Consider the following 24,811-nt stretch of genomic DNA (forward strand, 5'->3'; position numbering starts at 1 on the left):
GAGAATATTTTCAAATTCCACAGAGACGGGAACAAAGGACTCTTGCTGTGAGGGATCAATGCTAACCACTGAGCTGAGAAGCCACAAGTCAGAGATTTCATGTTCCCCACTTCAAAGTGTTGCTAATCACTTTAAGAAGACTGTAAATATTGGAGCAACCGACGCACACCATGTGGTGTAATCTGTACACTCAAATCTATATTTTCATGCAAATGTTTAACCTTTACATCTTATTTCCCCCTATTAGACAAAACTGAGTTAAACAGCTAACTGAAAATGAGCCATAGCATTACCAAAATGCCAGTGGCACGGCAGCCTGCCAGCTCACAAACCATTACGACTCTCATTTTATTTCCAGTAAAATGACACATGTGACCTAACTTTGGTGAAGAGCCATTAAGTGATCATTGTTTGCAAGTTTCACTAACATTTGACGAATACTCTTGGAGTACAGACCCTTATAAACTGTGATGAGCAAAAAAAATAGACAAAAACACCACTTTAAGAACATGATATATTTGCTAACATAATTGGAAAAACACACAAAAACCCAAAAAGATGACAGAAGATCCCGACATACAACTGAAAGATGGAGCATTTCAGAATTCCAAAATCTTCTTCACATTACAACACTATTAAATTTCAGTCCCTCAGGTGTGTCACACCCTCTGTGGAAAGTGAAATTTGCCCGTGAAGCGTCCGTGGTTGTGCAGGTCGAAGGGGCTGAGCACCCTCCTGATGCCCAGCATGTTGCCCTGTGCGATCTTCTTAAAGCTCCAGGGATTCTGGTTGTTCTGCTCCATGTCAGCTTGTTTCTTATGCAGGGCTGCTAGACTCTCTTTGCTCATTACCTGGAATAAAGACATGAGAATACTGTTACCACAGAGAACCAGTGGGTAAAAACTGCGGTCACTTCTAATCAAATCGCATCATCTGAAAACAGTTCAGACTTTTTCTCCCACCAGCGCATGCCTTATCTGTGATCTCACCTTCGCAGGAAAAGGAAGCTTCTTTGCCACTTCAGTCAAGATGTGCTCGACCTCGCCCAGCTCCACCTTTCCTCCCACCTCCACGATCAAACGTCCGTAACGAACCGGTGTCACGTAGTGGTCGATGGCTCCCTTGCCCCCACCCATGCGCTGACCCAGACCTTTCCGCGTGATGGGCTTGTAAGGGGCGTTGATGCGCCACATTGCAAACGTGGTCCGGGCGTCCATCTTTCGATTGATCGTAAGACGCATCATCTCTATATGACCCCAGTGGAGGTACCCACCTCCCAAGGCCTGTATATCAGATCAGAGAAAACAGGTCACTTAGTGTCATTCTCTATTTTTTAACTATTTAAAAAAACATATGGCAGCACACAGATTAAACCAGGCAGCAACTCTTAAGTCAGTTTAATGCCAAAAACTGCAGTCCCTGAAATCAATCCACATAAAAACCCATTTTAAAGAAGCCAACATCGGCACAAAACATTCTGGCACAAAAAGCGGCTTTGTTTCCCATCACTCACTTTCACCATCTACCCGCGCCAAACTGACAAATACCTCACTTCATTTAAACTGTGTAAAAGGCTTAAAGTTACCATGCTGTGGCCGCTGTGTGACAGACAGGTGCCGTTTCATCTCATTTAACTTGCAGGTGTACTGTTAAGTTTTTCCAGCAAGTACTTTAAAAAAAATATCTTGAGTAAAATTAAAAAAGAACCAGGTTGAGTCACCTTTTATTTTAACTATAAATCTTGATCAGCACAGAACAAACAAAATGTCAAGGCACTTAGTCATATCCTGTAAAACATGCAACACTACTGTCAGCCATATCTAAAGTAAGATAAATGCACTCACCACAATAGCGTACTGTCCCGTGGTGAAGGTATTTGCAGATTTAGCTGGGCCCTGGATATCCCACAGCTTCTTTGCCTCTTTCTTGGCCTTTTTTAAGTTCGGCACCTTGTTCAAAAACTTCAGTTTGGGCTTGTCTGGCAGCACCACATCTGTAGAGGATAAAAACAGGCACGAAGGAACATGTCACATATTTACATATTTACCTGCTACTGAACACCAGAACTGAGGGTGCTGGATGCAAATAAAAAGGTTGCTATGTGGAGAAGGGTTGGGATTGGAGCTCTAACTGCTATACTAATAGTCCACGCAACACTCATGGTGAAAACTGCACCTCCGGCACAATTTCCTCCACGGGTGTTTTGGATCAGAGGCGACCTTTTCACAACAGAAAGGAGTGAATTGACGCATGCAAAGTGTGAATTGTGTTGCCATGACACATCTAGAAGAAACCCAAACCCTAAAGATTTGTACAGCCCTGCTACAGGCACATTTATGTCAGCAATGTTTGTAGGAAAACTATAGATGTCTTCCCACTGTTCATGTTTACATCGCAGTGCAGTCTGATTGGTGACCTTTCCAAATCTACAGTGAGATGAACATGTTTCACCTTTTCAATTTTGAACCTGTGCATAACTGAGAAAGTATTTATTACACAGCGTGCTGCGGGGAAAAGCCTGTTCTAACGTTTGAGTCTAAGGTTTATTTTTTAACACCTGGCGGCTTTTTTGCTTCTCATCCGTAAATACTCTGCATACTCTTTCACATGATTCAGTTTATTTTGAAAAGTCTCAACAGGATCTTGAGCTTTATTGTGAAAGGTTCATGTGGAAAATAAACAAGCGGACATGCCGTGGTTTTACCGTTGTTGTTGCTAACGACAACGCATAAAAACAGGCGCTTGTCCGTCTGTAGTGTGGTTATATTAAATATAAGAGAAAGAGAGAACTTTAAGAAATTAATAGAGCCATGAAAAAATATTGACGTAAACAGTTTATTTTGCGACACCATGAAACAAACTATAGCGTAAAATGAACCGATAGATGTTTTTATATAGTCATCCGATATATAAATCGTTATATCAAACAGCCCTATTCACATGAATCATAACTACTGACTCATGCACATCTGGTATATCCCTCTGCATGATTTTTGAAACAATAAATATATTTCAGGTTTTCTTAATAGGCGGAGAAATCAGCATATAAAGGCCCGCAGGTTGAGAGTTGGGGTTACTTTTGAAAGCTTCATGCTGTGATTTAAGTCATGGTTGGGGTTGTTTAATGAGAATGAAGCATGACTCTGGACCAGCAGTGTAAAGCCATAAAAATTAAACAGCCTGACACAAATAAGTGAAAAGAAGATGAATAATTACCACTGTAGTCTGGAGGGATTTCATATGTCTTCAGCCCTGCAGAGAGGACTTTCAAGTAGCTGTGCAAAGGACCTGTGGAGTAAACCACACGTGAAACAACTGTGCAAGAGGAATTTTGTGGTTTTCAGAAACAAAACAAGTCTTACTTGCGTAGGCTGTTATATTTACGAAAAATATGCTTGAAGCAAGTCTGCGGTGAACTTGTCTTCATCTGAAACTGATGTTGTCATGTCCTGTGTGGAAAATCTATTTACTGTGTGTCCAGCTTTTACAGGAAGTCAGCTGCTCTTTGTACATGTGCAGCTTATTGTTAACTGCAGGTTTCTTGTTTGGCATAATGTAATTATCATATCCTGTTGAATAAAATTAATATGGCATTTCTGTCATAGAAGTGCTTCAGTAGCCAAATGTCTAATCACTTCAATCAGCCTCAGCGTTAAGGACCTTGGGGGTCCAAGTCCTGTCCAAGTCCTGCATGCCGAGTGAAAAATTGCCAAAGCTCTGCTGATTCAATAACCTCAGAGCCCCAAACCTCATCTCCTTACCATCAGCTCAAAAACTTAGTGCAAGAGCAAGGTTTCCACAGCTGACCAAATCCTGTAGTATGCATGTGTGAGTGGCCCAGTTGCCCAGTTTTAAGGCAGGACCTCACTCATAAACTGCAAAACAAGTGAAAATGTGTTGGAAGACACCGTGCCCTTACAGTCACTGTACTAGTGTGTGGTGAGCTCACTGATCCACATCGGCACCAGAGAGAACATCTCTCATGATTTCTCTCTGTAGTCTTGTGACTGCTTCTCTACGAGCCTACTTACACCCATCCATGGATTGGTGTAATTGTGTGTATGGTGTGGTTTAAAGTAACCACACCATACACACAGCGGTGCATTACTGCACTGTGATATACGAATGAACTCACTCTTTATTTTTAATTGTTGTGTTTACTGGCTGGTTGCCCGTCTAGTTGATAACCCTGGCCAGGATCCTGTCTTCATACACTGCCTTTCTTTATGGGCTAACTGTGTAACGTTAGCATGGAAAATAAGGTTTACACAGTTTAGCTGCAGTCTCGTCTACCTAGTAGTGAATGTCGGTAACCTAATCAAAATGCCCCGTTTCCACCTTTACCTGGAGGTTAACGTTATGATGAGGTTACCATTAGCTAGCTTGTATTACCTTGTAGGTGACTGCTGGTTTGACAGATTCCGGTCAGCCCGCCGGCAGCAGCTTTAATGAGGGAGAGCATGATGTTAGAGTTGAAATGGACCCTACAAACACCAAACAGTCATTCCGTGTGGTACATATACGAGCATTTTAGGTGTGTGAATAATATAAAATTCTACAAACACCACGTTGGACAAAAGGTCGCTGCCATCGCGGAGTTACTGTAAGACTTCCGGCACAAAAAGAAACATTTCCGGTGTTCGTGTCTTTCACAATAAAAGTATTACAGCCCTCTTTCTGGCTTTTTCTTGTCATTATTATCATTAATCTGATATATTTAATGTGATATAAACATATCACATGAAAGTACAAAATCTATTGTGGTATTTGATTTATATACACATTTAGCACATGAGTTCAGAAGCTGACACAGTAAAAATCCACCTTAACCTCCTAAGACTCGAACTCTTTCATGGCATGCATTTTTAATTTCTCTTTGATATTTGGGCTGATTGGGACCTGAGAAGTTTAAAAACAAAGAATTGCCAGATTTATTTTTTTTTTACCTGATTTTTTTTTTCTGACAAAAAATGAGATGCACATATGAGGATATTTGTTTTAAATTTCAATAGAACAGTAGCAGTATCATGTCCTCGTAAGTGAATATCAGGCCCTTGTAGAGCAAAATTTTGTATTTTGGTCTAGAGGACCCAAAATGTTATGTCCACATATGTGAACACCAGGTCCTAGGAGGACTAATAAGGTCAATAGATCTCAACCTACTTCTATTATCCACCTATGGGGGATTTTAGACGTATGCACACTGCTCTATGGAAGTTTTTTTTGTGCCACTGGAACAAACAAAAGTTTAGAAAATAATACATTTTTGCCACCCATAAGTTTAAACTTTCTAAATAATCATCTGAAATTTTCAACTTACTAACTCACCTTGTTGAGAAACTTGAACTCAAAATTGAAAAAAAAAAAAAATGTAAAATTTCAAATTAAGTTGACAATTTGAGATGAAAATTTCAACTTATCTCTGCCAATCAATCGTGTTTGTTTCAGTGGCAGAAACAAGCTTCTATACCACAGTCCACTGCTGTCATCAGAAGATCAAATTTAATTACCTTACCCTTACATTAACACCAGTGATCCTAAGAAACTTGTTCTAAACAGGTAGAAAATGCAAACTCCACACAGACAGACACCTGTCCAACAGGAGGGCTGAGCCGAGAGAACGCAGAGAAAAATGATGGTTGAAATTTTATTATAACAGCAGAGCATGCACAGTGGATAAATGTGCCATCTCGCTGCTGATATACATTGGTTTACCACAGGAAACGCTAACACAGTGCATCAAAACTCACGCCTATCAAACGTGTGAAGAAGGCAGAAAAAAAACAAAAAACACCAAAATTATATTTTTCACTGATAAAAAATTTTTTTAGTGTTAACAAAATAAACTATGAAACATTTGACAAATCCCACTACAGAGTGCGCACCTGCCATTACTTAACACAGGTAAAATTTGAACTCATTCCAGTTTTTCCAGCCTCCCACATAGTTCTGTTAAAAACTGGTAGAGACTACCCTGCAGTCAAACTCTTTACATCCCTTAGGTTTGCATTTCCTATATCATCAAATATTTGCAAAACACTTCTGTTGATATCTGTTTTTACTAACCCGCAATCCTCCTTACTGTCACACTCCCTGTAAAGGCAAAAACACTGTCGGTAATTTGATCTCTACAACAAGAACAACAACAAAAAAAGAATAAATGTTCAACAGTCTTTAAATCAGAGGCACTTTAGTATTCCTCAAACAGCTACTTTGTGGTTCAAAGTCTGAATGTCTCTTGTTACTCATTCAGCAGCCGTCAGTGCTACTCTGCAGAGCTTCTTGCCCATCACATAATGAATAAAGTCACCGATTCTAAATCCCGTGGTAGAGGAGATCATATTTGGGAATATTTTGAGGATCTATGGGACTCTGGACGATCATTTTCCCCCGCATGGCTCCTCTGTAGATCACTTCAATCAGGTCCATGAAATCTTGCTTGGTTTTGAAGCTGCCAACGAACTTGGTGTGATCTGGAGAGCTGAAAGACAAACAATTATTAACAACTGTTGGCCTTATTCTGACTCTTTGCGCATCAGCAGTAGCTTATACTTTTGGTATGTGTTGATATGTATCCACAAAATTGACATTGATTATTCTTAAGTTGAAAGTCATGCCATCAAAATGAATTTGAAAAAAGTCTGAAATCCCTTATTTCTTTATAATTAGGAACGGAAATACAACGTTAATGAAACGTGTCAAAATAAATAGAGCATCAGAGTTTGTAAAATTCGAATGAGTTTGAAAGTCAATATTTGGTATGACCACCTTTATTCTTCAACACAACCTGAACTCTCTTAGGCAAGCTTTTATATAACATCTGTAAACAGCCTTCAGGAATGGCAAATGGCAAATATTTGTATAGCGCTTTTACTAGTCCCGCCTAGGGACCCCAAAGCACTTTACACACCCAGTCATCCACCCATTCACACACACATTCACACACTGGTGATGGCAAGCTACATTGTAGCCACAGCTGCCCTGGGGCAGACTGACAGGCAAGCTTTTATATAACATCTGTAAACAGCCTTCAGGAATGAATGTTCTGTTGTCTGTCAAGATCGACGCGATGGGCAGAGCCGTGAGTACTCAAACAGTGCTTATTGAACGCAATATGGATAAGATCTTGGAGAAGCTCACAGCTCTGCAAAGAGAACTGGATAGACCTGGGGACCAGTGATGGATATTAGATCACCTGCGAAATCAAATGCAGCCCGGTCACTCTAACCTTAAACCAAACAACCATCATCTTATTCAGCTACCCGGCCGTCAGCTTAGAAGGCTTCAAGGCCGAAAGCTGGCTGGAACAACTCCCCCTGATAACAGGACTGTGATTTGACCCTCTGGCCACATCCTTCAAGGCCAACTGCGGCGGCTGGAGAACTGCTGACTTTTGCTTAGAACTGGGTGAAAGGACGCTCTCTTTTCAGTTGATACAGGATACACACACGCACACACGTAATCAGACACAGATATACAATCACCCTCCTCCCCCTCCAAGCGGCTCCGATGCACGTCCTTTATGTTATATGGTGGTGTGAAGACTCATGTGCTCTCTGTGCTGAGGTGTTTTTTTTCTGTTCTCAAACTGTCGTCCTGTAGTAGCTCAGTCTGGGTGGAGTTCTTTTTCCTCCTCATGTTCCATCATATATTGCATATTCATTGCTTCCATCCTACCTCTCTTGACATGTCTTCCCAATGTGAAGTATGGGATTTGTATGTACAGTCAGAAAGGGTCCAATCTCACTGCATATGCACGTAAATGGCTATCTATCTACATATCTAAGATGACCCCACAGTGCTTAAATAATGCTAAGGTCTGGGCTTTTGGGGGGCCAATTCATGACTGATAATTTTCCATGTTTTTTTGTTTTTTTTCTCTATCCAGGTATACTTGGATTTAGGGGTGGGTTTAAAAAAAACTGATTTCCTGATTCAAATCTCTTAATTTGAATAATGTGATATTGATTCATTATTCAAAATTCATTGAACCAGCAGCTAAGAAGATAAGAACTACACTTCTGTTTAATACACATTGCCATGCAGTTCCTCTTACTTTGGCAGTTTTGCTTCCACCATGATAAAAATCACACTTCCCGCACAGCTCTCTCTCTGTACTTCAAGACCAGTTTACCATCAAAAAAATCTCTGGTTTCTGCCTTATTTGGTGGCTTATTAAACGCCAGTCTGTGTAACTTGACTTCCTACAGTTTTTTCATATGTATTTTAAGGGAACACTGCACAGCATGATCACAAATGCTATGTTTTCAGCTAATAGCTATTTGTAATACACCTTGTAGGTGAAAAGTGCCAATTAATGTCTGTTATCTTTTGCACATATCATAGATTCAATTAAATAAGCAGAGACACATAAGGTGTTTTTGCTGCCTAAAGACACAATGTGTGCGTGTGTGTGTTTTAGATTACTTCTTTGCTAAGTAATCTTTTAAGCGTTTGTTTAACAAAACAAAAAAAACTCAAGAAAGTCTGGCAAGGAAAATGTAACTGAGGGGTAGCTCAGTGGCCCTCGATAATCACTCGGGTCACTTCCCTGGTTCAAGCTATTCGACTGCTTCAAACTAATGTCTTCTTATAATGATTTTAGGTTAATGTCATTCTGAGCCCTAGGTCCACTCACCCATAATCGACCTTCATGTGCTGTCCGTTGAAGAAGAAGACAGTGGAGGGGATGTAGCTTATGTCGAAGTATCTCGTGTAAATGGGAGCTTTATCAACATCGACGATGTAAATGGACGCCATGTTACTCAAGTCGTGGGCCGTTTTAGAGAGCTACAACAGAAAGACAGGAGACACATGAGCTAAAGTAGAGAGTGAGCAGTTATTATTTACATTCATGTCACCGTTTCAGCTTACTATCTCGTCGAGCTGCAGACACACCGAGTCATCGTCCCTGCCGAACCGTAAAACCACGACTTTTTCTGCCACCCCTTTAATGACTTCGTCGATATCTTTTTTGCACGTTAATTTGGGCAAAAACAAACTCATTTTGAGGCTAACGAGCTAACGTCTCCCCCTGTACGGTTGTTTTACTTCCGGGAGGGAAGTGCGTCATCATTGCGTCGTGTGCGACACCATCAAATATCCGCCTTAACTTTAATTAGAGACACTGTGGAAATAATTTAAATAAGCTGTGGTTTATAATTTATTATATCATATTACCATTTAAATATATTGTATAGATTTAGCTGGCTAAAAACGGCTCGTGTTCTCTTCTCAACAAAGACAATCGATGCTGTGCCACCTCGTTGTTTCCTCTACGACACATTATAGTGTGACACCGTGACCTTCTTCCCTAGTGTTTGAGAAGCCTGGCCGTCAACACATGTGAGCACACGTCTGAGAACGTTCTGGACTCTGAGTGAGATGTTCCCGTTACTTGTAATACTTGAATAACAGCGGAAGTCTGGGAGAAGCGCTTCTGTAAACACAGTCTGGCTCTCCTGGTTTTCTAAGCAGCTCTTGTTTCGTTTCATTTGTGGCGATGTTGCTGCGGCTCTTCACTCCCAGAGGCTGTGCTGTTTTTTGGAAATGCGCTCATTCTGTGTCATTCTGCGCTTTCGGGAGGCAAGTGTGCAGTTTTAATACTAGCAACAGCAGGGCCAGCAGGCACAGAGCGTCCATCGCGGTGTCCATCCGCCTCCTCAGTGCTATCAGCCCAGCGGGGACAGATGCTGCGCAGACGAAAGCAGGTAAAACCCAGGAAACAGAGGCTCTAGATCTGGACAGGTGGAAGTCTGTGATGAGATCCCAGGCTGCATTTGATGAGAAGCAGGTTCAAGATGAAGCAGAGGAAAGTGATGATGATGAGAACCTGAAAGAGCCAGGAGATGATTCAAAGGACGGGTCTTCTCTGGAGGCAATGCGGGATCTGGTTGCGATGTGGCAGCAAGCTGGAAAGCTTGTACCTGAAGAGATGACTGATGAGGAGGTGGAGACACTGGCGAAGCTCACCACCAAGTCTTCCAGGAAGAAGTACCTGAAGTACCTGGCTATCAGGGAGCGCCACAAAAAGGCCCGTAAGGAGAAGCAGCAGCAGAAGGCAGCCAAGAGAGAAGCATCTTTGATGGAGAGAAGAGAACTGGAGAGCAGTGGAGAGGAAGGGGAGGGCGAGGGTGGACCCAGGTTGAAAAACACACTCTTCCTTCAATTCTGGGACCGTTCTCTGGACAAGCTGCTGGCGTGGAAGTCCGCTCAGTCCATGGTGTTCGGTCAGCCGCTGGTGTTTGACATGAGCTATGAGTCGCACATGTCCAGACGGGAGATCGAGAACACGGTGTCCCAGCTGATGGATGTTGAAGGGCTAAACCGGCGTGCCACTGAGCCCTACCATCTCCACTTCTGCAACCTGCAGCCAGATGGACTCTACAAGAAGGAGCTGCTCCAACGGTACGGTGCAGAGACTTGGGAGCGCCTACTCATCTCCACCTCTGAGCGGCAGCACGTTGACCTGTTCCCCCGCGAACAGCTCGTGTACCTCACTGCAGACTCGCCCAACGTCCTCCGCACCTTTGACCACTCAAAGGTTTATATCATCGGAGCTCTAGTGGACCGCTCGATCCAGAAAGGCTTATCGCTGGCCAATGCAAAGCGTCTGAAGCTGGCCACAGCCCGTTTACCCCTCGATGAGTTCCTCCACTGGGAGATGGGAGCCAAAAATCTGACTCTGGATCAGATGATCCGCATTATGCTCTCTTTCAAGGATAGAGGGAGATGGGATGAGGCGTTACAGTTTGTGCCTAAAAGGAAGCACGATGGCTTCCACCAACAACAGACGCAGACTACCAGACACAGAGCCAGAGATGATGGCGACAGGCCACCGAGGTCAGGAGAGAAAAGAAATATAAACACATTTAAAAACAAAGAGCACAGAGAGTCCGGGTTCACTGGAAGAGACAGAGAAAACACACCAGCTGGAACCAAAGTACGGACATCATTAAAGAGTGACATAGAAGCCAGAAAAAGTGGAGGCAGGAACAGGATGTGGTGGCATGAGGAGTGAGAAAACGAACTTTTGCTATTTTGTAAATGTAAATTGAAAGTGAATAAATGCTGCTTTAATGACAACAATGCAAAAGTAGAAACTACTTTGGTCTTTATTTTAGAAAAACAAAGGATGTACAGATATTTGTTGTGCATTCACTGCAGATGAAACCATCACTATTACTGCAAAGAGCAGTCGTTTCCAAAAGAGATGAAAGAAACAGCTCAGTTTTAAATGCATATTTTCAATCGATTACCAGTTATTTTATTGTAATGTGTTTTGAAGCAAAAATACAGCCCTTATACATTTCTTTTTAAATAATAATAGACAAAACAAAAACGACATTAAATGAAGAGGAAAAAAAAAAAAGAGTCAAGGTCATTTTTGCTCTTGTAGTACCATCTGTCCACTTCCAAAATACTGTATATTAATGCATTTACATGATGAAATATACAAAATATATTAATACAGTGTTTTCCTAAATAAGGTAGCACCATTATACAGAGGAAGTGTGGCTCCTGCAGTATAGGAGGGACCCTGATTCACTTTATATACAGTCACAGTGGAAGCAGCTCACTGGAGGGGTATTTACACAACATACTTTCAAGTCTCAGGATCAAACTTACAGCTGGAATATGCAAATAAAACTCAGCACACCCTCAAAACACACTAAAGACTGGAGGCTCCGAAGGAGTATTAGTGCCACATTAAGAAAAAATTGTTTTTGATCATTTTGAGAGTAAAGTCAAAATGTGGCAATTAAAACCTTCTAAAAATGCCTTGTATAGATGAGTTACTTCAGAATTGCATTCAGTAATAAGGCAATAATTTCTCTGTTACTACATAAACACAGTGTAGTGATAAATATGAGGATGGTGCAAAACATTGCATCTGATCAGAAGAAAGAAAAGCACAAACTTGAAAGAGTTGGCTGAATTTCTGCAAACCAAAGTGGCTGGCAATGGACAGATGCAAGCATATCCAATGGTTACACCTGGGTGCAATAAAGTAGGTAAGTCACAACATACAATAAGACACCAACAGATGATCAAGTTGTTTCACTAACTCATCTACACAAGGACGTCTGTAGAAGGTATCGCAGCCGTGCCAGCTGTTTGGCTTGAAACTATAATCTCCACATTTCTACTTTCTTTTTTAAAAATAAATATATTCTCTGCTCCAGTTGCCTAGGTAACCTCCAAATGCATATACTTTCAGATAATAAGTCAATCATTCTTACAGGTAGTCACTTTAGTCGCTGGCCTGGAAGTCGAGAAAAACTGATCTTGGGTTCTGTCCATGTCCATCGCCAGTGACTATGGTCACCGATCATCACGCTGCTGTGAATCGCTTCCAGCGTGCATGTTTGCATCTCTGTTCAACGCATAACACGGACTCACCTTGATGTCACATCCCAGTGAAATGTCTAATCATTGCGTTACGATTCCTGAATTCAGAGCAAATAAAAGTAACAAAATAAACAGAGCCATATATATTCCGACCATCATCTGAAATGTAAAAATAACAGTCAGGGTAAAACCACAACCAGGAGAGCAGCAACTGTCTGCTGCTGTTCCAACTAAACACAAAGCTCCAGTAACCCTCAGACTACACTCAGTCCTTTGAAATAAGCTCCAACGATGTTTGTGGTAGTCTCTGTGACCTCTACAGCACCAGGATGTCTCCTGTACAGCGCTCACAGCAGTTAAACGTAATGTTCTCGTAGCGGGTGTAAGGGTGAAACCTGCCAATGCTCTTCTTACTATTGAGGAAGTTTGAGGGGGTGGAGTCACTGAGTGGAGACTCAGCCTTGTTTTCGGAGCAGGAAATGGGATCTAAACTCTTCAGCACCTGAGACAGAAAGTGAGTGACATCTGTGAGTTTCTGGATTTTCTTACAAATGTGAGAAATTAAATATGATATTTATCATAAACAAACATGTAAAACCTTCACCTTCTCAGCCATCTGCTCAGCTGCTGCGCTGCTGCTGCTGCTGCTTTTTGCGGCATTGGTGCTGCTGCCGCCGCTGTTACCCAGCAGGTGGGCGTTGATGGCGTCTGCTAGCTTGTGATTGGCCACCGCCAGCTCTCCCGTGCTTAGGGGTTGTGAGGTGGGATAGTACGTCTGTTGTCTGCCCCACTGCAGAGACACCAGGAGCTGCTCCAGAGATCTGAAAACACAAAAACAGGTAACGTCAACACATACTGCCATCATTCACGCCAGCATCAGGGGCTCTGAGTTCCAGTATGCTTTAAGTTTAGAGTTCTTATAATAGACACTCCAGTTTATTTAATCACTACATGTGAGTCACAATCTTACCTGTGGGTGAGCATCATGTCCCTGGAGAACTCCTCTCTCTCCAACAGCAGGTCCTGAATTGCTCCTTGTGCCTCTCTGGTCTGTCTCTGCAGAGCTGCTCTGGCATTCGTTAGTTCCTCTGCCATGACTCTGAGGAGACAACACAAATTCAAGAGTTTATTCAGCAAAACACAGATAATATATATACACACACATACATTTTTTAATTTATCTTCCACTGAATTATACTGTCCATTACCTGCTGGCCAGGAACTTGCTCCTCCAAACGTCACACTGGATACTCATTCGCTCTAGTTGCTCTGCAGTGTGTGCCAGACTCCTGCCCAGAGCCTCGTTCTCCAAAATCAGCTGATTTTTCTCCCGTGACAGGCGCTCAAAGTGGTACTGAAGGTCGTCACCCACCGACGCCACCAGCAGCTTCTTTAGCTCACGGTTCACCTAGCGCACAAATTTGATAAAACCTCCTTTTACAACTGAAAACACAAATGAGAAGTTGAACTGTCTTCTCTCTTCGTATTGTAAAGAACTTTGTCATTAAAAAGAAAAAAGCTTTAAGAATAACAAACCATATTAGTTACATTTTTGTTGTGCTCACCATTTTTAAAAAAAAAAAAAAGGGTCCTCAGTGTGTCTGATATTTAAATAATGCGTGTCAGTTTCATTGCAGCCTCACCTCTGTTTGCACACGGAGCTGATTGGACAGGCCTTCTTTGTCCTGCAGCAGCCTGCGCTCAGAGTTCTGCAGCTTCACCAGCTGTCCTCTCCAGTCCTCCACTAAATGCAGCGAAGGAGACCCCTGCTCCTCAGCCTGTTGCCCGGTCTCCCCTTTCGCCTCAGTGGCTCCTGTGCGGCTGCTCCGGCTAATAGCAGCACGTGGGACCATGATCCTCACAGCCTCCACCTCTGTGCAGGCCTCTCGAGTTACTTTCCCAAGGTGGAGCACTCCGAGTGGCTGCGGGGCAGCAGGAGGTGCTGGATGGGTAGATTTGGGGCTGCGCTTTGGGCTAGCTACTTTCACGAGGGGAACTTCAGATGGACCTGGTGGAAGTGTATCTGTGTTAACCTCCAGGATGGCTGGCGGTTTTTCAGTTTCCATGCCATCGCCAGGACCTCGGACAGGCACACTGGCAGAATCTGGAAGATAAAAAGGAACAAGAATTGTGATCACACTTTGCACTGAGTCCGATTCCTCTAACATGCGGACAGTGCAGTGGAATACATATGCCTAACAATGTTGTAAAGCTTTAATCCTTATGTGTGTCAGCTTTGTTTATGTTTCACAAAAACAGAAGCTCCGCAAACACCAAACAGCACAAGAAACGCATGAAGACGATAAAAAGACAGACTTCCATCAACTCTTGGTCAAGTTTACTTCCGCTGACTTTACAAATACCCGTGTGTAAAATGTGAACACTAGAGCACAAAGAAACCACACGTACCTCTAACAGCAGCAGTCATGGTGGAGGTGGTGTTGGTGTGAAAGGTAGTCTGTTTGGGTGAAACCCACGTCTTGATGACGTCTCGGGTGGCCCTTCGCCCTGTAATAACAACAATGGGGAAAGTGAAATATTTTTAACACCTGTCGTGTCCAATGATTAAAGAAGACCGCCAGTCAAAGGTCAGGGTTAACAGCTGAGGCTCTGAAAACGTAACGTGATAACGGTAACTTGGTAGGAAGCTAACTGTGCTAACATTAGCCGATTGCAGAGCAGCGTCAATGATAAACAACTTCGCTTTATATTAGCATTAGCTGTGTCATAATGAGTATACAAGACGCTTTTCTGTGTATTTGGTATCGTTTCTAGTGAGTTCACAGATATAATTGGATAACATACTGGGTAGAATCCTCCTCGCTTAACTAGCCGTAAGCCCCAGGCTGTTTGTTTTGCCACCGGACACAGTTGGCCTCTCGCGAGTTTCCTGTGAGATTTTTACCCTGATTTTTACCTCCCAGGCAAAACTTCCTGTTAAACCAGCAATACACCTTTCTAACCCGCTCGCCAGATGGAAATAACTGCGTAAATATTAAGCCACGTTTTTGTTTTGTAATCCTAAACTTGAATAGCTGTTACATTATCTACAAAATAATCGTTTTTGTCGAAAAAGTAGCGCAGGTCGCACGTAGCCTGTCAGATGTAACCCAGGAACTATTCCACCCAATTACTCCCCTCAACGTCACAACACACTGATCTCAGATCGGTTTATCTATCATTCTACTAACATTTCTTAAGCCTCAGCTGATTTATGGTCCGAAATAGATGCTGCGATAAACCGCTGGTGTAACAGAGTATTGATACCCCTCCCGCCCCAAGCCCGGAACCTTCATACGAAGGGAATAATTGCTTTCCGGATGAAAATACAGTTGCAACAAATGTTAAAAAGGGATCCCCTTTTTCTGCTCCAGGGGTTTCAGGACAAATGCTCAGTGCTTATAGCGCACTGTGGCGGTATGTTTCAGTTTGTAACACATTAATTGGACTGCTAACCATGGGAGTGCACGGACTGTGGAGGCTATTGGAGAGCACAGGGAAACCCATCAACCCCGAGACACTGGAGGGAAAGATCCTTGCTGTTGGTATCCTCAGTTAGAAATGCTGTATTTATCTTTGATCTGTCCACCATTATTTGCTTCTTCTGTCTCAGCAGTGTGTAGGTTTTACTAACTTCAGTCATAGCAGAAACCTTAACCAGAGCCCCCCTCAGACATCAGTATATGGCTGAACCAGGCGGTGAAAGGGGTGAGGGACCGTGAAGGCAACAGCGTCCAGAACGCCCACCTGCTCACTCTCTTCCACCGCATCTGTAAGCTACTCTTCTTCCGCATCAGGCCAGTCTTTGTGTTTGATGGGGATGCACCGCTGCTGAAGAAGCAGACCCTTGTAAGTCTGTGTGCCCGCGTGCATGCGTTTGTGTAGCAGGCAAGCGATTCCTGCTTAGCGTCTTCATTTTAACCTTGTTTTCCTCCTGCAGGCTCTGAGGAGGCAAAGGAAGGAGGAGCTGACTCGCGAGTCCAGAAACACCAATGAGAAACTGCTCAAAACATTCTTGAAGAGACAGGCTATCAAAGCTGCACTTGGAGACCACAGGTGAGGGACAGAGGGAGCATCCCTAAACCAGCAGTAAATAGTTCCTCCCATGTTTACCCTCCTATTCTTCAATGACATCAACAAAATAAAAATACCTCTGCTCTCCTTCTGGAGTCATTATAGTGTCAGGGCTTTGGCCTGAAATTAACGCACATTTCTTTCCTACTTCCCAGTAAGGAACCTCTCCCCAGCCTCTCCAGCGTGAGGAGAAATGAGGTGGATGACATGTATGTTCTTCCAGCACTGCCACCCGCAGAGGAGAAAGCCAAAAGCAGGTTACTGTTCACTTGCTTGCATACATAAGTTAGTCAGAATCCATGCAGGGTCTTTTCTGGGTAAACGGAATGCTGAAAAGCTCTTTTCCTCCACATGTGTGGACATGCCAGGAGGGTCAGGTGCTTTGTGAAAGCAAATGGCTTCATATCCATGACTAGAAACTTTTTGTTTTCTTGCCCTCTTCTCTCAGATAACCAAACAGTTCATATGAACCAAGGAGCAATTAGTAAAATGCATGGTTGTCTTTATTTAGTGCCATATCAAACATAGTGTGCAATAACAAACATCTGAATGTTTTCCTGTTGCACTTACAGCTCAGAGGAGGAGGAGGAAGAACGAGAGGAGGAGGAGGAAATGGTTGATAGTTATTACATGTATCAGGTAAAATGGTGTCATTGCACTCTGAAAGTGCACCAAATTGGTATCCTCTCCCCAAAATGTTAACATATTTTTGCAATTTTTCCTTTACAAACTCTTCTTTATATATCCAGTAAAATTCATCGCCTTGTGTCTCTGTTCACATATGGGTAACTGTCTTTACGTTTATTGTATAACTGTCCTCACTGACTAAAGTGAGTTTGTTCTTCATGTCTCAGGGAGACATGTGTGAAGACCCCAACTCAATGGACATCAACTCAGAGGACTTTGCCAGCCTGCCTCCTGAAATGAAACATGAGATCCTCAAAGACATGAAAGAGTTTTCTAAAAGACGGCGGACCATGTTTCACAAACCTCCAGAGGTACATCTCACTCTCAGGCTACAGTTATTGCTAAGGCTTTTTTATTTTTAAATGTTTTAAAATGGAAATAGTTTGGTCTGGATAACTCCTCACTCATGCTTCAGTGTCTCCTGACGCTTCTTCACTCTCTCAGCGGTCCGGAGACTTTTCACAGTACCAGCTGGCTGGCCTGCTGCAGAGGAACCGGCTGAACCAGCGTCTGGAGGGTGTGGAGAAGGAGATGAACCACCGGAGCGCAGGCAGTGCTCCAGATGTCTGCCAGCAGGACGGAGCTCAGCAAAGCGTGGAGGCACAGCGGCTGGTTTCAGAAGACCATTCTCACTATATCCTTATCAAAGGTGAGGCAGTCAGTGGATTGTTGCACTACTGTCTGGAAAATAGATAATCAGTGCTACAGATTTCTTTTCCGAATCACATTTAAATGTCTGAACATTTAAAAGGTTCATTGGAAGACAAGTAATGTTCATATAAGTTCATATTTTAAACAGTTTTTTGTTCAAAAACATCATGATGTAGTTCTTTTTATCAGATTTTTATTGGTGGATCATTGTGTTTTACTTTTCTTTTGACATATCAGAAGGCTGAAATGAAAAAGTACAAGCTTGCCTCTGTGTTAGTTTATAAAACTGCACTCCACTTTACCTTCATAGGCACCAAAAAGAGTGAGACAGCCCCCGAGAGCCAACCTGCAGCTGCACCCTGGGCTGGGAGCTCCCTGTCAGGCTGTCAAAGACGGCCCAAAGACAAACCTGAGCCTCTTTGGCGTCCTGTCTGTGAGGAAGAAGATAAAGCGCAAGCTACCTCCTCAGGCGACTCCAAACCCTCAGCATCAAAACCGTCTGATGGAGACGCCTCACCGCCCTCACCTCGGACATTCAGAGCTATCCAGGCTGCGATTAACGACAGCTCCGATGAGGAGAAGTCCGACCGGGTTAAGACGGATGGTGGCAGCATGTCTCCACGCACACTGCTGGCAATCCAACAGGTTCTGGCTGAAGATGAAGGTGGAGCTGCTGAATTTAAGAGTAGCTCGCCCACCAATCAAACAAATATTCATCACCGTGCCCCAAGAGCGGTCACCAGCAGCTCGGAGGAAGAGGCCAAACCTTCACTCAAAGAAAAAGGCCTTGATATGAAGCTCACGGGGCAAAGTTTACGTGACAAAGACAGGTTGTTAGATAGCAGCTCTGAAGACGAGATGGAAGAATTGATTGGCGAGAGAAATAAAGCACTTCGATTAGCAGCAAAGGAGATCAGCTCAGAAGATAAGATGAGGAAAGCAGAGCTGTCTGAGGATATAAAGACAAGCTGTCGGGCACGAGTGGAGAAACAAGAACAAGTTAATAGACGAGAACCAGAGCGCACACCTCAGGATGCTGCTGCTGCTGCAAACAGTCAAAACCCAGTATCTACAAACCTCTCTCCTCAGCTCTCTGGAAGACCCACCGCACTCTTAGAGCAGTTCACCGAAGCTCCAGAGAAAAATGGATCTGAAGTGAAGTCAGAGAGCAGCGAGGAAAGCGAGTCAGAAGGTACAGTAATGGTGTCTTTCACATTGCAGTCATTCAAAATGTGTTAAATCTGTAGTGTGTTTGTGCTTCCAGATGTCAGATTTACAGGTTTAAATAAGCAGAGGGTTTTACATTTTAATATAAAATTTTGAACTGAGACGTGTTGGTTTCTGAAAAGCCTGACTTCTCAGAACAAAACCGATCACTGTATGGATAATATAATAACAGGGCTGCATATAGGACGTCAAATAGACATCCTGCAAATTGGTCCTGTGCCTTGGGTAAAGATTAAATTATCTAGCTTACAGAGTAGGTTCAGTCATCAAGGAAAACCAGTCGCTTAATGTTGTATTAACCAGATTTTAAAGTGTAATTATGCCAGTTACCCCATGCTTGGTCTAACAGCGTTAGTGTTTGTTCAGGTCGTGCAGCCCTCATGCATCAGCAAAAGCCAGATGGTGGCCCAGCTGATCTAGTTGGTAAATCTGCCATAAGGCACATTATTAAGCCGCCTTTGCTTGCCGACACTTTATTAGGTGTCTGCTGCAAGCCGCTTTGCGACCCAGCCTGATCCTCTATTGTTGTTGATGCTTTCCACATATACGCATGGTCCCAGAACATATCAGTCACTGCAGTTAGAAATAACGCCACATTTTCTCTTATGGGAATGCAAAGGTCATCTCAGTCTGCTCTTTCCCTGTTTTCTCAGAGAGCTTCATTGAGGTCTCAGAAGACGACTCAAAAGAGGAGACTGCAGATGATTCCCTCGTGATAACTGGAGAGAAAGCACATCCAGATAAAGTCCATAAAGATGACGCAAAGGAAGAAGGAAACTCAGAGGAAAGTTTAGCAGAAATTTCCTCAACTGTTGCGCTGAACTCAGAGGAAGAAGCAGAAACAAAGGCACAGAATGAGATGAAAGAGCAAACGGAGACAGAATCCAGATCAGCTCCAGCCATCAATGAATGGGAACACTTTGATGTTGTAAGTTTCTGTAATTCTGCAGTTTACTGATCTCTGATAGACAGAAAATTAGTCATCTTGATGATTCATTAGTACTCAAGCGGTACTACAAATATAGTCACACGTGGCCTACTTTCTTCTAAGACGTAAAAAAATTCTTCTTTTTTCTTCTTATGTGAAACTAAGGGCTCATTTTTGGGCTCTTCAGTGCTGAAATTTTCAGAAGACTGGTATCCTTTTGATATTTTAACAGAGAACTACTCCGATCATACTGATCACTTCAGATCAAACTGTCAGATCATTAAAAAAAGGAATTATTATGATGGGCATATTCCCAAACCCAGTCCATTAATTTGAGATGGTCGTGTAAGTAAGTTTTACCAAACTGGTGTTGATTTGTCTCCTGAGGAAAGACCAGATGTTCAGAGAATGCTCAACTAACACCCTTTCGTATTAATATTATTAAGCAAACACTCATTCAGTGAGTCATGACCAAGGTTTTGCAACTCAAAAATAACACGTACGTCATGTCTGTACTTTGATTTCTTATCAGCTATATCCATTACTGTTTGTGAAGAAATAACAGTTTCAGACTTTCTGGTTTATCTATAATTATTTGTTGTTGTTTTGCACGTCAAGCATTCTTCAGCATAAACAGAAACAAGACTATAAGGAGCAGGTTGACATGCAAAAGTGTGTGTTTGTTCTGCAGGATGAGCTGGAGGCCCTGGAAAGCTCCCTGAAGGTGGAGCAGAGCAACCTGAGGGAGCAGAAACAGCAGCAGGAGAGAATGGCCAACACAGTCACCGGGCAGATGTACCTGGAGAGCCAGGTGAGAGAGAAATCACATCAGCACATACAGCCACACGCAGACCGTAAACAAGTATATATGTTTTTTAAAAAGTTGATGTGTACGCTTTAATTAGAAAAAATAGAAACCAGCATGTAAATAGATTAATGCGCTGACAGCGGATCTGACAGATCAGAGCAGGTGTTAACTCCCAGCAGGGATACATTTCCCAGCATCACCTCTGCCAGACATTCCCAGAGTCATTGCTACCTCACAGTCTTTGCTGTGCGTCTGCTGGCTCGCTCACACCCCTGAAAGCCAAATGCTGTCAGCATTTTCTCCTTCATAAAATTCACACTGAGGTAAAAGCTCAGTGTGTGCAATCTGTTTTTAATCCTGTCAGCTGCTCCTGTAATCAGCTGCTAAGAGCAGAAGTACCTCTCAGATGACCACGGAAACATCCGCAGCCTGTTGAGCTGAAAGGGTTGTAATTTTAAGATCAGAGTCTTTTAACACATCTCGGGACATAATGAGACCTAAACCCCTAAACGCCAACTCTGATACTGAGAACGCTCTACATCATCTTATTGTACTTTGTGAGTAATGACCGTTTGAAACCAGGAGCTGCTGCGGCTGTTCGGCGTCCCATATCTGGTGGCTCCGATGGAGGCCGAGGCTCAGTGTGCGGCGCTCGATTGGGCCGACCACACGCACGGGACCATTACAGACGACTCGGACGTGTGGCTCTTTGGAGGACGTCACGTTTACAAGAACTTCTTCAGCCAGGACAAATATGTCGAACATTACCAGCACAGCGACCTGCAGAGCCAGCTCAGTCAGTGAATGTGTGTGTGTGTGCGTGTGTGCGTGTGTGTGTGTGGGGTTATATGAAAAAATATATATCAAAGGATGGAATTCAAGCCTGCTTCCAATCAAATGTATTAAATCTACATACATGATTGCTGTGGAAACACAACAATCATGTTCTTTCATGGGCACATTATAGTTATTTTCTCTTAAACCAGCACACTGACCCACATGGCTCCGTGCATGGTTGATTTAGTTTTATTGGTGGTTGCAGCTGCAATGGTGTCATATTTATGGGAGTGTTGTAATAGTGCTAAGATGGCACATCACAACAGGAATTTCATAAGCTAATATTGTACATATGAGGGAGAGGTGTTTGTGTAACAGGCTGTCAGCACAGTCTTATTGCTTACAGTGTTGTCCTTTTCTTTATTTTTCCTGTTTACTTAACAACCTGTAATCTCGCCTCCGTCAGGTCTGGACAGGACTAAAATGATAAATCTGGCTTACCTGCTTGGAAGTGACTACACGGAGGGTGTGCCAGGGGTCGGCTACGTGACTGGCATGGAGATACTGAATGAGTTTCCAGGACCAGGCCTGGAGCCACTGATACAGTTCAGGTGGGTGAGATTGCTTCTGTGTGCAAGAGACAAAGACAACAATCAGTACTGGATGTCTGTGATCTTTTGGACTCAGGTGGATGAATTAAAGAGTCTGATAGCAACAGGAAGAAATGACCTCCTGTAATGTTCCCTCAGAAAGCGAGGTTGAAGGAACCTGTTTCTGAAACTGCTCTTCAGATTGTCCAGTGTGTTAGGGAGGGGGTGGGAGTCATTGGAGTCAAACATGTCCCTGTGCCAATTTTTATTTTTTCAAGCATGCTGCCACCATCAAATTCAAATTGAGCCAATATTTTTCTCATTTTTTTAATGTTCTACTGTGAATAATGTTATTATATAAGATTTGCAAATCATTGCATTTTTTTTTTTTTTTTGCATTTACATATTTTTTAGGATTGGGGTTGTGTGCTAAAAAACACCATGAGTAAATATAAATGTTATTTCTGCATTGAGCTTTCTTTCTTATTGTTGTTGCCTTTGTTCTTTTCTTTTTTTTAATTTAACTGTAGTAACTGGTGGTCAGAGGCTCAAGAGAAAAAGCACCTGGCGTCTGATCCTCGGGACACAAAAGTTAAGAAGAAGCTGAGGGATCTGAAACTGCAGCCTGGTTTCCCCAACCCTGTGGTGGCTCAGGCTTACCTGCACCCCACTATTGACCAGTCAGGCAGCTCCTTCAGCTGGGGACGTCCACAGCTGGACATGATCAAAGAATATCCTTTCTCTGTTTGTGGGAATGTGTTTGCCTGCTTTTCCTGAACGTATGAATATTTCTTAACAAGCGCTTTACATTCTGCCTGAGTCGTTTTGGCTGGAGCAGTCGGAAAACAGAGGAGACTCTTCAGCCTGTGATCAAGCAGCTCAACACCCAGCAGGTAACCAGGTTACATCCACATGTGAGCATGTCAAAGCAACAATAACCTGGCACGGAGGCCAATGTCAAAAAAGGAGAGAAAGGCGCACACCTTTGAAAATGCAAGACAAAATCTTTGTGTTTTTTTTCCACATGTAAACAGTTTCTTGAAGTCTTCACTCAGGAAGCAGCTTCTCCAAAGATCAGTTTTCAGTAACCTCAAGTGAGAAGAAATTTAGTGATAGGCTAAACATAATGGTTGAATATTTGCAAGTTAAAAGTAATGAGTAAACAGTTAAATGGTTAGCTGAAGGCGATCAATTGTAATGGGTAGCTAGAAGGAAAAATACATTTCAGATTACAAGCTTGTCAGTGGTGTTCCCCAGGGCTCTGTCTTAGGGCCCTTTCTCTAAAATGCATATCAACAATTTTATTCATACTGTGATTTTGTTATTTAATTGATTTTAAGGTGTCCCAGAATGTTTTGAAACAAAAATAAAATTTATTATTATTGTTAAACACATTAAATGGCCATAAAATGGCTAAAATGTTTAGCTAAATGTTAAGCTAAAACCTAAAGATACAATAAACAGTGCAGATAGTTGGTTATAATTTGGCATGTTATCAAAATGTTAGCTTAGCTAAGATAGGTTAACTAAAATAAATAATTGCCTAAATGTTTTATTAGCTAACGATTATTGATTGCTGACATAGCAGGAATCAGAATAATGAACGGTTACATATTGAGCTAAGAGCAGTAAGCACGCTAGCATTAGTTAAGTCTTAGTCTTAAACAGTACTATTATGCTGTAAATTCAAACCCGTGCATATCAAACAACCACCTGGGTCTCAGGGGTTAAATGTCTCCAGTTAGATTGTGTAACTTTTGAAAAATCAATAATAGAAACAATAAATTAAACTGGCTTGTAGCCTTCTATCGTTCATGTCTTGTCTGCTTTGGTTTAGACTCAGCTGCGGATAGACTCGTTCTTCCGCATGGAGCAACGTGAGAAGCAGGCGATCCGCAGTCAGCGACTCCGCCGAGCGGTCACCTGCTTGAAGCGAAAAGAGAGGGAAGGAGGAGCCGAGGAGGAAGAGGACGACAGTGAGGACGATACGCATTCCCTGTCTAAGTCTAAGAAAGGGAGTCAGGATAAAGGAGGAGAGGAGAAAGATGTGAGGAGATCTGTGGCAGGAGGAGGCTTTTTAGGGTCAGAGATGACTGATGAATCTCCTCTTACAGCTCTCAGAGATAGCAGTAGCACCAGTCATGACTCCCTCTCAGTAAAGTCTGTTCCTCAGTCTAATAAAACTCCACCTAAGAGAACCAGGATGAGCAGCAGCAGCTCTGGTGAGGACAGCGACGGTGGTCCTGGAGTTGCTATGGTTACAGCCCGATCTGTGTTCGAGGGGAGCCGGAGAGGACGCGGAGCGAAAAGCACGAGAGGGAGAGGAAGCATGAGAGGAAAAGGCAGGGGGAAGAAGACATGAGGACTTTGATATGTACTCCCAAATGTCTGACGTCTACATGTCTGATAAACTCAGGGTTTCCATTTTATGAAACATGAATTTTGTTAAAAACTGCTATGAACTATTAATAGAAAATTATTTTCCTGCTTGTAGATGTTTGTGTGACCACAATGAGTTCATTTTGCATTAAATTTTTGAGATGTGGTACATGTTCACCTGTCATTTGTCGCCCTCGTGTGTCAATGAAACTGAGACAGATGCAGGTTTTCAAACTCCTTCTTTCAGGTCTTATTTCAGCTTCTTTTTATCCGCGCTATCACTTCTACCTACCCTGACTTGAAAAAACAAACACGTTTAAACTTTTGCACAGATGAGAA

At 42.8% G+C, this 24,811-nt stretch overlaps 5 protein-coding genes across 5 annotated transcripts; 2 read left to right on the forward strand and 3 right to left on the reverse strand.

Annotated features, from left to right (window-relative positions):
* Positions 1-500: 500 nt before the first annotated feature.
* On the reverse strand, positions 501-4,637 carry mrpl16 (mitochondrial ribosomal protein L16). Its single transcript, XM_004543324.4, has 5 exons — positions 4,393-4,637; positions 3,217-3,288; positions 1,845-1,993; positions 990-1,283; positions 501-851 (listed from the first exon to the last, which is right to left on the reverse strand). Exons 1-5 carry the CDS (start codon positions 4,460-4,462, stop codon positions 660-662), a joined length of 777 nt encoding a protein of 258 aa, XP_004543381.1. The 5' UTR covers positions 4,463-4,637; the 3' UTR covers positions 501-659.
* A 996-nt stretch (positions 4,638-5,633) lies between these two features.
* Positions 5,634-9,083, reverse strand: txnl4b (thioredoxin-like 4B). The gene is made up of 3 exons (XM_004543325.4): positions 8,875-9,083; positions 8,639-8,790; positions 5,634-6,481 (listed from the first exon to the last, which is right to left on the reverse strand). Exons 1-3 carry the CDS (start codon positions 9,004-9,006, stop codon positions 6,316-6,318), a joined length of 450 nt encoding a protein of 149 aa, XP_004543382.1. The 5' UTR covers positions 9,007-9,083; the 3' UTR covers positions 5,634-6,315.
* A 208-nt stretch (positions 9,084-9,291) lies between these two features.
* Positions 9,292-11,374, forward strand: trmt10c (tRNA methyltransferase 10C, mitochondrial RNase P subunit). The gene has a single exon (XM_004543326.3). The coding sequence runs from the start codon at positions 9,503-9,505 to the stop codon at positions 11,018-11,020; it is 1,518 nt and encodes a 505-aa protein (XP_004543383.1). The 5' UTR covers positions 9,292-9,502; the 3' UTR covers positions 11,021-11,374.
* Positions 11,091-15,552, reverse strand: blzf1 (basic leucine zipper nuclear factor 1). The gene is made up of 7 exons (XM_004543327.5): positions 15,157-15,552; positions 14,761-14,859; positions 13,995-14,455; positions 13,560-13,759; positions 13,322-13,450; positions 12,956-13,172; positions 11,091-12,853 (listed from the first exon to the last, which is right to left on the reverse strand). Exons 2-7 carry the CDS (start codon positions 14,777-14,779, stop codon positions 12,668-12,670), a joined length of 1,212 nt encoding a protein of 403 aa, XP_004543384.1. The 5' UTR covers positions 14,780-14,859; positions 15,157-15,552; the 3' UTR covers positions 11,091-12,667.
* Positions 15,553-15,617: 65 nt separating this feature from the next.
* Positions 15,618-24,638, forward strand: ercc5 (excision repair cross-complementation group 5). Its single transcript, XM_004543328.5, has 15 exons — positions 15,618-15,896; positions 16,025-16,200; positions 16,292-16,407; positions 16,581-16,682; positions 16,998-17,064; positions 17,280-17,423; positions 17,557-17,761; positions 18,074-18,955; positions 19,644-19,918; positions 20,610-20,729; positions 21,309-21,522; positions 21,970-22,114; positions 22,624-22,824; positions 22,902-22,986; positions 23,931-24,638. The coding sequence occupies exons 1-15, from the start codon at positions 15,740-15,742 to the stop codon at positions 24,453-24,455; spliced, it is 3,414 nt and encodes a 1,137-aa protein (XP_004543385.1). The 5' UTR covers positions 15,618-15,739; the 3' UTR covers positions 24,456-24,638.
* The last annotated feature ends 173 nt before the right edge of the window (positions 24,639-24,811 follow it).

This window comes from Maylandia zebra, linkage group LG1, assembly GCF_041146795.1.
Source record: "Maylandia zebra isolate NMK-2024a linkage group LG1, Mzebra_GT3a, whole genome shotgun sequence".
Taxonomy (NCBI): Eukaryota; Metazoa; Chordata; class Actinopteri; order Cichliformes; family Cichlidae; genus Maylandia; species Maylandia zebra.